This window comes from Eptatretus burgeri, chromosome 13, assembly GCF_056783735.1.
Source record: "Eptatretus burgeri isolate ZD-2024b chromosome 13, Ebu_testis_v1, whole genome shotgun sequence".
Classification (NCBI taxonomy): domain Eukaryota; kingdom Metazoa; phylum Chordata; class Myxini; order Myxiniformes; family Myxinidae; genus Eptatretus; species Eptatretus burgeri.
In genome coordinates, this window is record NC_140973.1 from 56,884,709 (window position 1) to 56,900,931 (window position 16,223).

At 43.6% G+C, this 16,223-nt stretch overlaps 1 protein-coding gene across 8 annotated transcripts in view; it reads right to left on the minus strand.

The window, feature by feature from the left end:
- The window catches only part of LOC147014537 (alpha-1,3-mannosyl-glycoprotein 4-beta-N-acetylglucosaminyltransferase B-like), a 209,970-nt gene that overhangs the window by 98,221 nt on the left and 95,526 nt on the right, over positions 1-16,223 (minus strand). For all 8 annotated transcript variants that reach the window (XM_085852560.1, XM_085852555.1, XM_085852557.1 and 5 more), the window contains 3 exons: positions 4,987-5,127; positions 1,788-1,921; positions 949-995 (listed from right to left, as the gene is read on the minus strand). In XM_085852560.1, the coding sequence (XP_085708686.1) occupies positions 949-995; positions 1,788-1,921; positions 4,987-5,127 (322 nt within the window). The remainder of the gene's footprint in view (positions 1-948; positions 996-1,787; positions 1,922-4,986; positions 5,128-16,223) is intronic.

Genomic DNA, 16,223 nt, shown 5'->3' on the forward strand with positions numbered 1-16,223 from the left:
TAAACTATTGAAGGAATTTGAGAATGAACAAATCTTTATAGGTTCAATGAGTGAGCTAAACAATATGCATCGGTTATTTGATAAAGAGTGTCCCGAGGCTTAGACGTTTTAGATATTTCTTTCAAATCACCTTTAACAAATCTTTATCTTATTGCATGGATTGTTTGGAAAAAAAAAGTGTCTCCAGGTTAAAAGGGGAGACAAATAAATATACCTTGGGATAAAAAGGGGGTTTATTTTTAGGGAAAAAAAAATATGAATCGCTGAAAATCCCCCATTCATTTACATGGGGAAAAGTGAGCCAGAACCAGTATATTCACCCTACTGAGGTTTGAATAGCGGCCGGTAAACTGCTGCTTGGGTATATGCAGGTTTGAACTGTGGCCAGCAAACCAGCCGCTCGGGTGTATGGAAATTTGAATAGTGGCTGGTAAAACGACCGCTAGGGTTCAAAGAGTTAAACAACGTCTCGAGAATGATGTTTCAGAGAAATGTTGAAATCGAGTAAAGAATATGAGAAACATTGTGGGCATGAAGGGACCATGTACGAACTTAATAGGTTTTTAACCAACAAAATCTAGATCAGCCTTCATCAATCATATCCTCTTGAGACTCCTTCATTCTCACCTCCAGCCCTTCTCCCTTTACACTACCCTCTTTGTCACATTCTGTACCCTCCACTTTATTTACCATCACCCTCTTGCTTCCCTTATATTTCTCAATTTACCACCATCCCCTCTCCCCTTATGTTCATAGGAAAAAAGGAGAAAAACTGCTCACACAAATGGGCATCAAAGGTGCAACAGAGAAGAGGCCTAACCCAGGGCAAGTGCTTCAATAAACACAACTCGATTGTAAATTTGACCAATCAGGAAACTCGTTTATATGACATCATAGGTAAGCGGGTGCAAACAATTTGGATCGCACGATGTATGCATGTATACTCACCCGGTTCTGAGGTTGTCCACGACGCTGTGTACATAATCCAGGTCAATCTGTAATGACAAAGCGCCATTACTGAATTTGCCCCACACAATGTCTCGAGGCACTGAGGCAGAAAACAAAACAAAAGCAGTGGTGTCGATGAAGGAATGCCACGTGTTGTCTTTTAGGAGTCAGAAACCAGGATGGAGTGGGTGGTTTATGTGATAAAGACTGTGCTTTTTATTAGTCAGTCCACACTCCATAAGGTTATTGGCAATTGACAAACGCATATTCACACTGCTTTATTTGTCTCTCTCAGCCTCTCTCTGGAATAACAAGTAATTTGAAGATCAAAGGCAATAAAGCACAAATTATTCCAGCCGTCTTCACAAATATTTCGAAAACATGTCTTTCTCGTTTCTATAAACGCAACATTAGCAGGATGCTCGTTTCCAAGGAGTAAACCGGGTGACTGCGCGCACGTGTCCCAAAATGGATTTGCAAATCATCAGAAAACCTTACCGGAATATTTTCTGAGACCTGAAGATCTGAGACGAGAGTTTTAAGCATACAATTCAACTTAAAGCTGCTGCAGTTTTGCAAGGCACCGTCACCCTTGTTCCGCACGAACGGTGCCCTTCTTGGCAGCACCAGGCTCTCTTCCAAAGCAAACCATCTGTCGTTCTTAGCAGTCTATTTCCAAGCTATATACCTCTAACTAATGGATTTAACATCATTCAAGAACATGTTTCCTCTATGATACGAGTATAGTGCATTTAACATGTTTCTTATTTCACAGACTATGCCATATATCATGTTGTGCTAAACAGAGAAAGAGTGCACCCACCCATGGAGTTCCTTACCTCTCCGACAAACACAACAATGACACAATCCTCCTTCTCCTCAGCGGACAACTCATGGATGAGGGAGTTGAGCGTGTCCACCAAGTATGTCTGCATGGCACGACGCACTGTCGGTACACCCATCACAATGGATACTGGGCCAGGGATAAAGAGCAGCAAAGGGATCTCCTTCATCAAAAGCTCATCAAATGTCATAAAGGAAAGGAGCAAATCACAGAATGTGGATCAAAGTACAAAATGTTTTTTTATTATTATTATTAGCTCACCTGGAACGTCGTTCCAGGTGAGCTTATGGGATGGTGCGTCATCTGTCTGTCAGTCCGTCTGTCAGTCCATCCGTCCACAAGTACTTGCAACTTCTCTGAAACTACACATCCGGTTTTTATGAAACTTTACTGCAACGTTCATCATGTACAAAAGTTTGTTCATAGTATAAAAAAAAAATCAGGACTTAAGGGGGTCTACAGGGGATGCCCCCCCCCCAAAGTAGGTATTTGCTTTCTTCTCAGAAACGACACATGCAATTCTGATGAAATTTGACCACAACCTTCATCACCCATAATGTACCAAAGTTTGCTCACGGCTTAAAAAAAACATTTAATCGGGGTCTAGGGAGTTGTACGGGGGGGGGGGGGGGGAAGGGAGTCGCCCCCCAAAATATGCAAAAATCGGAGGCTAAGGGGTTCTATGCAGGGAGTTTACAGGGGGGTTGCCCCCCTAAAGAGGTATTTGCTTTTGTCTCATAAACTACACACACAATTCCAATAAAACTTGACCACCACCTTCATCACCTGTGATATACTAAAGTTTTTTCACAACATTAAAAAGTTGGGGTCTAAGGGGTTCTATGTGGGGGTTGCCCCCCAAAATATGTACTTGCTTTCTTCTCTGAAACCACACACACACAATTTCGAAGAAACTTGACCACAACATTTATCACCCGTGATGTATCAAAGTTTGTTCACGGCATTAAAAAAAAAAATCCATAGGTATTTACTTTCTTCTCCTTTATATATGAGGCGCCACGAGGAGGAGTGATGTAAGGAACACATCGGCCATTTTGGAGTTAATGCCATATAGCACTATTTTAACCCTTACCCTATCATCTGAGCCTATCATCATATCATTAAAAAATGTCGCTTACATCACTCCTCGCGGGGCCTCATATATTTGTGGGTCATCCATACCTACCAGTGGTTCTCTGGTTATCTTACTCAGCCACGACCAGGTGAGCGCCCAGGTGTATTGCCCCTATGTTTATTTTGTACATTGATCTGAGGCTCATTGTTGAGCTTTTCCAAAAATCACATGCAGACAGGACAAACATTCATAGACATCGGTGTACTTTGATGCAAATTACAAGGACATTTAGAAGACAAAGGACAAATACATATAGTATGTGTGATTTGAACCTGGGCTCTGAGTATTTGTGACAATTCTTCCAACGTCATGTTTGCAGCATGAGCCCAAATTTGTGACAATCCATGAGCCATCGATTCAGATGGGAACGCGAACAGGCCAAGCAAAATTATAGGCGAGCTTACGAGTGAGAAATCAGCCATTAAACAGGCCATGGATATAGCAAAGCCACCCGCATGCCCAACGTGCATCCACGTTTATGGAGAAAGAAAATTACAGCTCGTACTTCGCTGCGAAGCTCGGTGATTAAGCGAAGGCAGACAAAATATGGCGGCTATATAATGACCGAAAGCTTGCAAAGCATTGCGGTTTTACTCCAAGAATATTTCAACAAATCAGAACGATGGAAAGGCCACGAGGACGAACGCTTTACATCTCTGGAAGCAGCGGCGAGGCGAGAGTGCCGAGAGTTTGTCAAATGGAGCGCGTTGGTCTTGTGCATAGGACATGGTTTTAATCCCTAATTACCACCGAGGTAATTAAAGCTGTCATTTGCTGAAACATTTGCACCTCCAGACTGTACGTCTTTGCTTTCTGCTTGGGCACCAAATTGTTTCACGCACCGGCACATTTCACTTTGGAAATGAACCAACCCAGTTGTGCTGAGGTTTATATTTTTAAATATATTAGTAGATGCACCATAAACTCTCACAAACTCGGCTGTTTCCAACAGGGTGTGAACAACATGAGGGAGACTGAATGTCTAGTTCTTACTCAACCGTTAGCTTTTCCAAAGTACAGGGAAAACATATACGAGGGACGGTCAAAAAGTTTTCCTCCTTTTCAAAGACTTAAGACTTTAAGCTGTTTTTTCCTCCTTTTCAAAGACTTTAAGAAACTAAATTTGACACAACATTTCATGATGAATAGGCCAAGTTGGGAAAGTTTTATGAATACTAGATGTGAAGATAAAACATATATATATATATATATATATATATATATATATATATATATATATATATATATATATATATATATATATATATACATATATATACATATATATCTTCTCGACAGAGCCAGATCCCTTGAACAAACACTTTAATGCAAATGGATATCCATCGCGTAGTGGCCGACAGCCAATGTATGGGCTTGTTGCATTGGTGTGAATCGGCTGAGCTGAACTTACCTGGAAATTTCACCAGGATAATGAGTATGACAAAAGCTGCCGATGACATTTCCTCAACAAATTTTTGGTCGAGGAACAGTAATTGGGTGTGCGTAATTTGAAGTCGGCTGTATAAGGAAGTAATGACGAGATATCTTGAAAAAGGCAAGTCCTTAAGAACATTCTTGTACAAAACAAGAAAAGAGGTTTTACAAAAATCAGAGAATTGCCACAATATGGAGCACATTTTGAAACTATTAATAATTTCACAAATAGCTTGGCAATCATGGCATGGCAATGATGATAACAATAACAACGTCAACGACGACGAAAGTTGATGGAGAGTGGGATTAATGACAATTGAGTTGGGAGAGAGACAGAGAGATTGAGGCTTCACAAAGCAGTTCTATGGACAACCACTCAAGAGGGACAGAGTGAAATTGTGTTTGCAAATCTTTATATCCAATTTGTCTTGAACATCCATTCCAGACTCAAATTGCATAATCAGCCAAACAAAACCGATGGATTTTAAAAAAACAAAAAAAATAATGCCATGAGGCAGAAATATCTTTCGAGCTGAGAAGCTGAGAGAGGAAGCTGAACCCTCGGGGTACATGAGTTAAACCAGGGAACAGGCGTGAGGGGGGAGGGACAAATCACTTGACCTACCATCTTTTCTGCCCTTGCTGACGAGTACACCAGGTCGCAGACCAGCAACTGTGCCCTGAAGGTGTGGAAGGTAATGGAAGATGCCTGGCAGCACTCGAGGTCCCTTGTGGCCTAGAAAGGCCCAATCATCTGGAGATGGCACTGCAAAATGCAAATGCAGCACACACAACGGTCACAATTGAGTAAAGAAGCGTTCCACAGCATGTAACTACTGTCGCTCAAATCATGGTCAGCCAACCTTGGACCTAATTTGCTTTTCCTAGCAAAATGGATAAAAAAATACCTCCATCACTGCACCGTGGTATGATACTCAGCAATATTGATCATATGAATGTTTAACCACTGTAATATCAGCAGCAAACAGAAACTAAAAATTCGTTCATTTGTTATCAAATTAGTTCAGATTTCAAAAAAGGCCAAAATTACTTTATAAAACCTAGAGATAAAATTGTTTTTTTTAGCTTAATCATCTGAAGAGTTGTATGTAAGTACGGTAATGCTAACTGTGCCTCTTAATACAGTAAATATTGAAAAGCAATTCATAAAACCAACCCATTACCTGCTATAAACAGTACGCCAAAGGATAGTAAAGTTTGTTTGTGATAGTGTGAGATACAGACAGACAGATATGTTAACAAGTGGCAAAATCAATAAAACCAACAATACGCAAACTAGATTTCAGACTGATACCAGAGGATAATCGTTATTATGACAAGACTGAGGTTTCACACAAGGATAAGGGATAGTTTTCATGCTTGTATTACATTCATTGATTGGCGTTTCCATATCTAATACCAACGGACTATTTTAACATCAAAATGGCCATGCTAGCAAGAGACATTTCTTCCCTTGGCTCCGGAAGTTCATATCTCTATTGGGTCATTCTATGTCAAATCATCAAAGAATCTGCCGTCATCTCTCAGATTTTTGTAAAACTTTGGGAACCAATTGGGACCCATGAAAAACGGCAAGAACTCAAATATTTTTGCTAACAGCCTCTTAATTAGTGAGATACAGACTAACGAACTTTGGACTAATTAGCACGACATCGCGAATTCAAATTGCCACATCTCTAAAAGTATAACACCTAGAGAACTGGTTTTGGTGTCATTTTAAAGGTATTTTCATGCCCTATGAATTTGTCTGGGCAACATTTTCCTACCTCCAACCACAAAAAAGTTATCACAAAATATAAACTTCAATCATGAATCCCCAAAAAATGTATCCTTCAAATTTCCTCAAATTCATCCCAGAGGTACCTTATGATGTCAAGAAGCTTCCACATAAATTTTGTGATGGGCACTCCAATAGTTTCTGAGATATGAGCAATAATGTACATGTACATATGGCATATAGGTTCGAAAATCAGCATTTGTAATGTATTATATAATCAATAAGTGAGTTCAACTACACAGTGTTCACTAACCTGACTTAGGCTTTCAATTTCCTCTTCAATGCAGCAACAGCAGCACTTGTTTCTTCCCCTCAGGCCCAGTTGAAAATGAAAGTATATGATACTTCAAAGCAATTGATGGTCGTTCCCTGTGTTCCCTGTCATGGCTAGGTTAGAATGATTGTATAATACATTACAAATGCTGATTTTCGAACCTATATGCCATACGTACATGTACATTATTGCTCATATCTCAGAAACTATTGGAGTGCCCATCACAAAACTTATGTGGAAGCTTCTTGACATCATAAGGTACCTCTGGGATGAATTTGAGGAAATTTGAAGGATACATTTTTTGGGGATTCATGATCGAAATTTATATTTTTTGATAACTTTTTTGTGGTTGGAGGTAGGAAAAGGTTGCCTAGACAAATTCATAGGGCATGAAAATACCTTTAAAATGACACCAAAACCAGCTCTCTAGGTGTTATACTTTTAGAGATATGGCAATTTGAATTCGTGACGTCATGCTAATTAGTCCAAAGTTCGTTAGTCTGTATCTCACTAATTAAGAGGCTGTTAGCAAAAATATTTGAGTTTTTGCCATTTTTCATGGGTCCCAATTGGTTCCCAAAGTTTTACAAAAATCTGAGAGATGACGGCAGATTCTTTGATGATTTGACATGGAATGACCTTATTACATGATTCCAACTCACCCCCTTACCCCCACCAACCTATCCCAAACATTCCAGATTTTTTTTCCTACTTCCCTTTCAATATGTTCATCAAAAACACCAGGATCGCTCACTCCAGTGGGAAGCGCTTTTCGTGCGATTTAAATCATGCTGCATGGGGAAAAAAATGCAACATCTTCAAAGAAGAAACTGTGATAGGATTAGAGATTAAAGTTGTTTGCAAAATATGTCACTGTTTACATAAACCAACAGGATTCTAAAGGCACTGCATGTCCTTGTCAACGCACGAGAACTCTGAGCAAAGGCGTACACCCCATGCAAAAGTTGTACTACATGCCTATTTAGAGTTAAAAGGTACGCAACATGCGATCTGCTCGAAGATTAGTGAGGGCACAGAAAAAACAAGTGTGCAACAAAAATGACAGTCACTGTTGGAGCCCTTTTATAACAACAGCCATTTAATATGTAGCTATACACCTGCTTATAAATAGTCTAACTGATAGCAACACAACTGAATCCAAACTGCCAGGGAGCGAAGATCACACATCGGTCCAAATTAAAACAAAACCAAGTCGATGACACAGCTCTTCACCTTTGGAGTGAAGAGGAAAATAATTCTAAAAACGCCATTACACTTCAAAAAATGATTATTTTCAGTGTCGAGACACATTCGATCCTCTTCACAGACATGCCGGGTGGGAATTTACAATAAAACATAAAAAGTAACTGGATAAATATATTAATAGCAGTCATAGCTCGTGGAAGAACGAGAACACTGAATGGATCAGGATGCAACAGAACAGAAGCAACAGGAGAGGGGGGGACACCAACAGCAGGGTCGTTGGACAAAAATAGATGGAGACGTGGACAATGGGTGTGAGGAGGAAAGACGGGTAGGGGAGAATGCACGGGGTGGACAAGATGGATACAGAAGCAAACTTTCAGGAAGGAACAACTGGAAATCTGGAAGGAGGTGGGCATGGGGATTTTTTTTTCGGGGGGGGGGGGTTAACGGAGGCAGTAAAAATAATGGTTTTGGCCTGAGATGTTGGTGAACAGCTGCCTTGAACACCTCAAGGGAAGAATGACATTCAAGATAATGTGGAAGTTTGAACAAAATAAAGAGGAACGAAAAACTGGAGGCGAGCAGTGATTCTGGATTTTGGGAGTTTCACCAGAAGGGGGTTGATGGTGGACCGTGTGCATGCTGCAGAAATCTTGGTGGGAGAAGACGACAAAGCATGGAAAAAATCAGAGGGTACAAGACCAGAAAGGAGGTGGTTGGTATAAGACAGAGACCACCGACCTGTCTGTGATGAGACCCATAGATTCAGCTTCATTATGGGACATTCCAATGATCTTGAAGGCCTTGGTTTCCATGGTGTCAAGCAGAGCAAAATGTGAGGTAGGGGAGCCAGCACAGAAAGGAGAGCAATACTCCATCAAGTGTGGATGAAGGCCTTGTCAGTGACAAGAATTCAGGTGTGCCAAGGAAGGACTTTGTACGATGGAGGATGCCCATTTGGAGACCAACTTTGACTGGGTTTGGAAGCCAACTTTAAAATGTGGTCTACCCATAAAAGATCATGGCTGATCGTGAGACCCAGGAGTTTGAATGAATGAACTTCCTCAAGAGGATTGTTTAGAAAGTAGATGGAGGGGGAGGATTTGCCATGAAAAGAGGGAGAGGGAGAGAGAGAGGGAGAGAGGGAGAGTGTGTATCTACACCAATGCTGTTTGGCTGTCCATCAGTCTGTCCCATCCTAAAATACTGAAATGATCCTTGGAGAGAAAACAATTATTAAGTAAAAGTTGCCACCAATTAATGCAAACCTATGGGGAAATTACAAATTTTTTCATCAAGACAAAAAATTTCACCTGGGTCATGTAATAGCAACAGACCACTACCTCAAGGCCCTGTCACACCTTGACGATTTAGCCAGCATATGCCGACGTATGAAAAATTTGTCTAAAACGCTGGCAGACGTCGAATACGTTGTGGGTAAGTTTGGTATACGTCGTAGAACGCTGGCATACGTCGTAGCATGCTGGCATACGTCATAGTACGCCGAGCTGTCGACAAATTTTAATATGCTTGAAATTTTTTGACGTATGCCAGTGTATGACTCACACGTTCCGCATACGCTGGCCATAACTTGTAGGCACGTAACACGATCGTTGACACACGTCGACACACGTTACTTGTAAGTTACTCATAAGTCGAAACACGTCGAGGTAATGTTTAGCGTCAGTGTACCAGACTCCATGTTTTTTTTGTTTGTTTTTTTCTTCGGCATGACGGTGATGTTGACACTTTGATTTCTAGTGCGGTTATAATATAATATAATTAATAGGCTGCCGCTCAACGACTTAAATCATAACCGCACGAGAAATCGAAGTGTCAACATCACAGTCATGCCGAAGAAAAAAAAATCATGGAGTCTGGAACACTGACGGGTTCCTCCTGCGTGAACCCCATTTTTATATACCAATTCCCCTAAAGGCTGCCAATACGCCATTATATGGTAGATGTAAGTTAGTAACATGTTCAGTAAGTTCTGTGGTCGTCCAGAAGACGTCAAATACATCTACATACGTCAATGTGCGTTGGAGATACGTTACACATAGGTTCAAAGCACGTTACTCATAGGTTAGAAATAAGTTTCGGGTACGCTAATCATTACCTCGACGTGTTTCGACTTATGAGTAACTTACAAGTAGCGTGTGTCGACGTGTGTCAACGATCACGTAACGTGCCTACAACTTATGCCAGCGTATGCGGAACGTGTGCGTCATACGCTGGATATGTCGAAAAATTTTCAACATGCTGAAAATTTGTCGACGTACTCGGCGTACTACGACGTATGCCAGCGTGCTTCAGCATGCTCTTAACGTATACAAAACTTACCCATAACGTATTCGACGTGTGCCAGCGTATTCGGCAAATTTTTCATACGTCGGCATACGCTGGCTAAAACGTCAAGGTGTGACAGCGGCTTGACACTTCGATGTCTAGTGCGGTTATGATTTGAATCGTCGAGCCGCAACCTTTTAATAGGCTACGCCACGTGATTGTCGGCGATACGCTGCCGCGCTATGCATAAGTTAGACTATCGTTGGGCATAGGTTGTGAACGCCGACAACACGCTCAGCATTCGTTGGTACAAGTTATCTATATGTTATCGAAACGTTCTGTGTACGTTACTAATACGTTATGCATACGTCCAACTCGGAGCAAGATCCGCTCCCATGACTCTCCGGGTGAGTGACGTCTTTTAATTACCTGCCAAGTAATAATGTGTTCAGGATTTCAAAAACACAGCGCTGACAGAAACAAGAAGATTCTGGTCAGGTGAATGAGAAAAATTAGTCAAACAATGCCATGGGTTATGGAGGATGCAAGAACAATGGAGTTTACAATTATATTTCGATTTCTCCCACTGCTCCTTGACTGACAACATGAACATGACAGCATTCTTCAGTTCCCTGCAAGTTCTGGTTTAGAAACGACAAAGCGTTATTTATATCGTGCAATTATTACTGCCGTAACAACCAAAGCAAAATGTTTAACAAGTTTGGACAGACAGCAGAGTTGGAGGAATTCCACAAATAAAATGCAATTCTACTCTGTGAGAAAAGGTTTGTGGGATGCACAGTTTCAATCAAAGACTTTAAGAGCTCCTGAAAAAGCAAAATAAAGTAGCTTTTGGAGAAACCTGGCACTTGTTTCGCTTTGGCAAGTGCAATCTCGGGGGATGTTTCAAATACGCATGTTTTCGTTCCCGGTGGAAACCGTGGCTCATTTAAAACGGTTACAGAAAAAAAGGTATAAATCGCTGATAATTAGAACAGTAGCCACTCTTTTTGTGCAAAACTCCGTTGTGCAGGTACCACTCAGTAACCTGTGTGAAATGTCTTAGAGCTCATCAAATTGATGCTATCACAATACTTGCTCAAGCATAGAAATAAATAAACAAATACAATCCAACAAAACTATCCAACCAGATATTGGAAAGGGGATAACGTAAGGGTAATGCGGAGACCGAGGGGCAATGCGGAGACCGAGGGGCAATGCGGAGACCGAGGGGCAATGCGGAGACCGAGGGGCAATGCGGAGACCGAGGGGCAATGCGGAGACCGAGGGGCAATGCGGAGAACGAGGGGTAATGCGGAGAACGAGGGGGAATGAGAAGACCGGGGGGGAATGAGGAGACCGAGGGGGAATGAGGCGACAGAGGGTAATGCGGAGACGGAGGGATAATGCGGAGACGGAGGGGGAATGCGGAGACGGAGGGGGAATGCGGAGACGGAGGGGGAATTCCGGAGACGGAGGGGGAATGCGGAGACGGAGGGTGATGGGGAGACCGAGGGGTGATGCGGAGACCGAGGGGTGATGCGGAGACCGAGGGGTGATGCGGAGACCGAGGGGTGATGCGGAGACCGAGGGGTGATGCGGAGACCGAGGGGTGATGCGGAGACCGAGGGGTGATGCGGAGACCGAGGGGTGATGCGGAGACCGAGGGGTGATGCGGAGACCGAGGGGTGATGCGGAGACCGAGGGGTGATGCGGAGACCGAGGGGTGATGCGGAGACCGAGGGGTGATGCGGAGACCGAGGGGTGATGCGGAGACCGAGGGGTGTTGCGGAGACCGAGGGGGAATGCGGAGACGGAGGGGGAATGAGGAGACGGAGGGGGTATGCGGAGATGAAGGGGGAATGCAGAGATGAAGGGGGAATGCAGAGACGAAGGGGGAATGAGGAGACGAAGGGGGAATGCGGAGATGAAGGGGGGATGCAGAGATGGAGGGGGAATGCAGAGATGGAGGGGGAATAGGAAGACGACACAAAAGACATGAGACAGAAGAACAAAAATGAACAAGTTGGAGTATACATCAATAAAATGTATCGGCTGTTGCATTTTGATGAAAGGAAGTCAGTATGGTCAGATTTAAACTGTAGTCTGGGGTTTTAAAGGCCAAGACGATTCTGTCATGCACTTTATCCACATCCCATGAACTTTACCGATTACTTTGTGTTTATATTCTATGACACTAACCTTACGATTAATTTTATATAACTTATTATCGATATCCCTTTAACCTTTACAAGCTGGAAATTTCACCACAATTGCCTACTCTTTTTCAAAACACCTTGTGATCTTTCATATACACAACCACATATCCAGCTTTATGTCCTAATAACGAAGAAGGACATGCTCCATGATTGTGCCTCGACCACTGGTGGTACTGCAGTGCATCACAAAAAGTTATCTTGCCAAAACGAAGTTTTTGCAAGATATGTTAGTCAGCTTGAATGTTTTTTTTGTTTGTTTGTTTGTTTGTTTGTCTGTAATCATGTATAAAAAATTCTACAGAGCACAGTTATAATCGGAAATTTTTGTAACTTCGCATATCAGAGGCCTATAGAGGTCCCTTTCAGTGCACAAAATTTTGAAGGTCAAGGTCAAAGGTCAAGGTCACTTTGTCGCAAATCAGGGGAGTCGACGAAACCCTTGTTTTTTGAGTAATTTTGATCGGATCATCTTCAAACTTCATGGGAATATAGTTCATGGTTTGGCGCTCAGCTGATTAATTTTTGGTGGCGATTGGCCTTGACCTTCATGGTTAGCGCCTGAGGTCAAACATATTTGACCCCAAGGTCAAATTTTCAAGTTTTAGGAACCATATTGTGTAGTACCTCAAATTGAACACCTCGATGAGTGCTTTCTAGATATGTCAAGCTTGAGACATTATGACGTCATTTGGTGACGTTATGAGGCAACGCATATTTTTCATGGTTACTCTGTAGAACGATTCTCATCGGAATCTCTCGTAGGCAGATATTCCTCAAGGAGTCGCTCCTGGTGGATAGCAGCTCTGTTCACCTCAGTGTGACCTTAAAGAAGTCACACGTGGTCACCTTTTGGCAAGATACAGGTCACCCTGCGGGTGACATTGGTTTTTTATTTTTATTTTTTAGTCGAGTTTGCATACCTCCCACTCCCACCGCCCACTTCTACCCCCACCCCTAATATCATGTCCTGTCATCCTTCCGAGTAACCAGCCACCATGACCTTTGCGTTTTTGCAAACACTTGTTTTACATAATGTGATGTAATGTACAGACTTTCTTTCTCTTGTAAAAACTTTTGCAAAAAATAACAAAAAAAAAAAAATTCATGTCACAAAGAACAGTTGACAGAAGTGATAATATAAAAATTAAAACTTTCATGCAATCTCCATATATATATATATATATATATATATATATATATATATATATATATTTATATATACATATGTATATATGTATATAGAGATATATAAATATATATATATATATACATATATATATATAGATCTATATATATATATACATATATATATATATACATATACATATATAGTTGCGAATTCGCGCCCGCCGGCGTGCGAACGGCCACGTAACTCGAATCGCGGCACGTCACCCACCGGACGGACAATTCTGTCGTGACCCTCTTGGACTAACGCCGGGAGCTAGTCACGGGTGGGCCTTTCAGCCTCAGCACAATCGTGCCAATCGGCCCCCGCGTGGGATAGGGTTGTTCGCCAAATTCGACCTACCTAAGTACCCACGCGGAGGGTAGACCGGGCGATCGCACCTCGCCATACGTCGACTCCGGACACGGGCCACTTAAGCGACCCGTTCCGTACTATCGGGATAACCGAGCGGTGTTATCGTCGGCCTCGACGGTTCCGATTAATTAATTATCGGGCGTATTAAGCCCACTACCAACCCTTTACGTGAAGCAAGATGGAGATTCAATTAAAGAAAAGACGAAGCGAAACGGGAAAAACAGTTCAACATAATGCACATTTATTCCGCGGCACACGGATAGCACACATATACAATTACAACAATTATGCACCAAAAGCAGATGCTACAATAGAAACACAACAATGCAGATCTACTACCGACTACGCGTGCACACGGCAACACTTACACAGTTTTACTTTACAGACGGCGCCGACAACACATTTACTCAAAAGCAAAAGAAAAGGGCCACCCTCAAAGACAAGGGGACAGACGGGGCCTGTGGGCCGCGAGACCGGGTGGATCCTACCCGTGTCTTGTGATGAGCCGCAAATGTGGCGGCGCGGCGGTGCCCCGACTCCGCGCTCCTTCGCGGGTTTCGTTGGCACTGCTGGGAGTGGGGTGGGATCGGGGCCCCCCTTTTCACACTATCTCAGTGCGGGGGGGGGGAAGGGGGGAATTGTTGATGCTCTGGGGAAAGAGGATCGCTGGCTTGCTTGGGTCCCGCGACGAGCGACTCCACTGCGAGCTCGTCGCCGACCGCCGTCTTCCTTGCCTCGGACCCGAGCTATCCGGTCCCCTCCGCAATTCTCCTCAGCCGACTGCAGCAAATCACCTCGACCGCGCTCCAGGCTTCCTCTCTCTGCAGCTCCCCGACAGACTCCGAACCCCGACAGACTCCAACCTCCGACAGACTGACTCTCCTCCAGACCCGACTTGACTCTTCTCAAATTCGCCCTGCGCTCGGCACTTTATAGTCCGGCAGGAGAACCCATATGCAAATTTCTGGATCAGAACGAGCTCAGGGGTGGAGCCACGCTCACCCATTGGACGGAGAAAAAGGGGCGTGAGTCTCCCCTGATCCTCGAATTTGCATATATCGATTCTACACCGACGCGCCTGGAGGCGGGGCTAAACCGCCCTGCGCTTGCTGATTGGATGGATCAGAAGTGGGCGTGTATCATTCCTGATCCGACTTCTCCTCGGAAAGGCCGCAATTTGCACCCGCGGCTCGGCGCACGTCCCGCACGAGGCCAGGATAGCCTGACGCTCGGTGCCCACAAGCGGTGCGGGAATGTCCGCAGAAGGAGAGGCGAAGGTGGTGGAGGGTTTAAAGTGGTGGTCCATGGCCATGGCGACGTTTGGAATGGCGGTGATGGGATGTTTGCGGGAGCGAGTTGTGAAGGAAAGGTCGTGGCTGTTGGCGTTGTTGTTGTTATGAAGCGGCGTTGCGTTTGGTGGTTGTTGTGTGATGGCGGCTGAGACGTGGTTGGTTCAAAATAAAGATAGAACAGAAAAACGGCTATCTCAAAGGGTCGCAGCCCGAATGAATCACATTTATTCCCTCTAAACAACGGGTTTGGGGCTAACTACACATGTACTTACAGAGATATCTCACCTATATATATATATATATATATATATATATATATATATATATATATATATACATATACATATATATATATATATATATATATATATATATATATACATATACATATATACACAAAACGTTTTGGGAAGAACTTGCATAGAGGAATAGAGGTTGGGGGCAAGGAGGGGTGCAAAGCAGGAGGTGATATTGTTGCGGGCTGGGTATCGGCTGCGAATATGACCGCGAGATGGAGCAGTAGGGTCGACTCTACCGAACACCTGGAATCTAGATCGTACCTTTCGGAAAATTCCGAAGGTACGGGTCCCTTCCCGGACCGTGAATCGTCAATAATTCCACCACTTGGTTCAGGGTTATTTGCCAAACTTCAAAATACCTAGACCCACATGGTGAGCTACCGAGTATTCACACCCTCGACGGCACTCGTACGGGACGAGCCATATGCGCGCTCGACCCGTGCGTGACCCGAGCGGATGGTCACCGAGCTTCCGTCAGTCCCAAATGCACACCACTACGGCAACAACGGCCTTCTTTACTTCTCCCAACACGCACCACGTTAAACCAATAGAAGAACCACAAAAACGAGCTGATACATTTAACACATGGGTTTATTTATAATGGGGGAAAGGGGGAGGCAGGCAAGGAGCAGAGTTATCCGACTATAAGAAAATGCAATGTACACAGAGCCAGCACTTAACGATTTCTACTTACAGACGGGCACACACACACACACACACACACACACACACACACACACACACACACACACACACACACACACACACACACACACACACACCCAGAAGGACATGGACCTTCCCACCTCGTGCGGTCGTCGACGAGACGAGCGACACGGACCAGCGTCGCGAAGCGGTCAGAAGACCCAGGCGCCAGTGAGAGCGATGGAAGAACCAGGCGAGAGCGATGGAAGAACCAGGTGCCAGCGAGAGCGATGGAAGAAC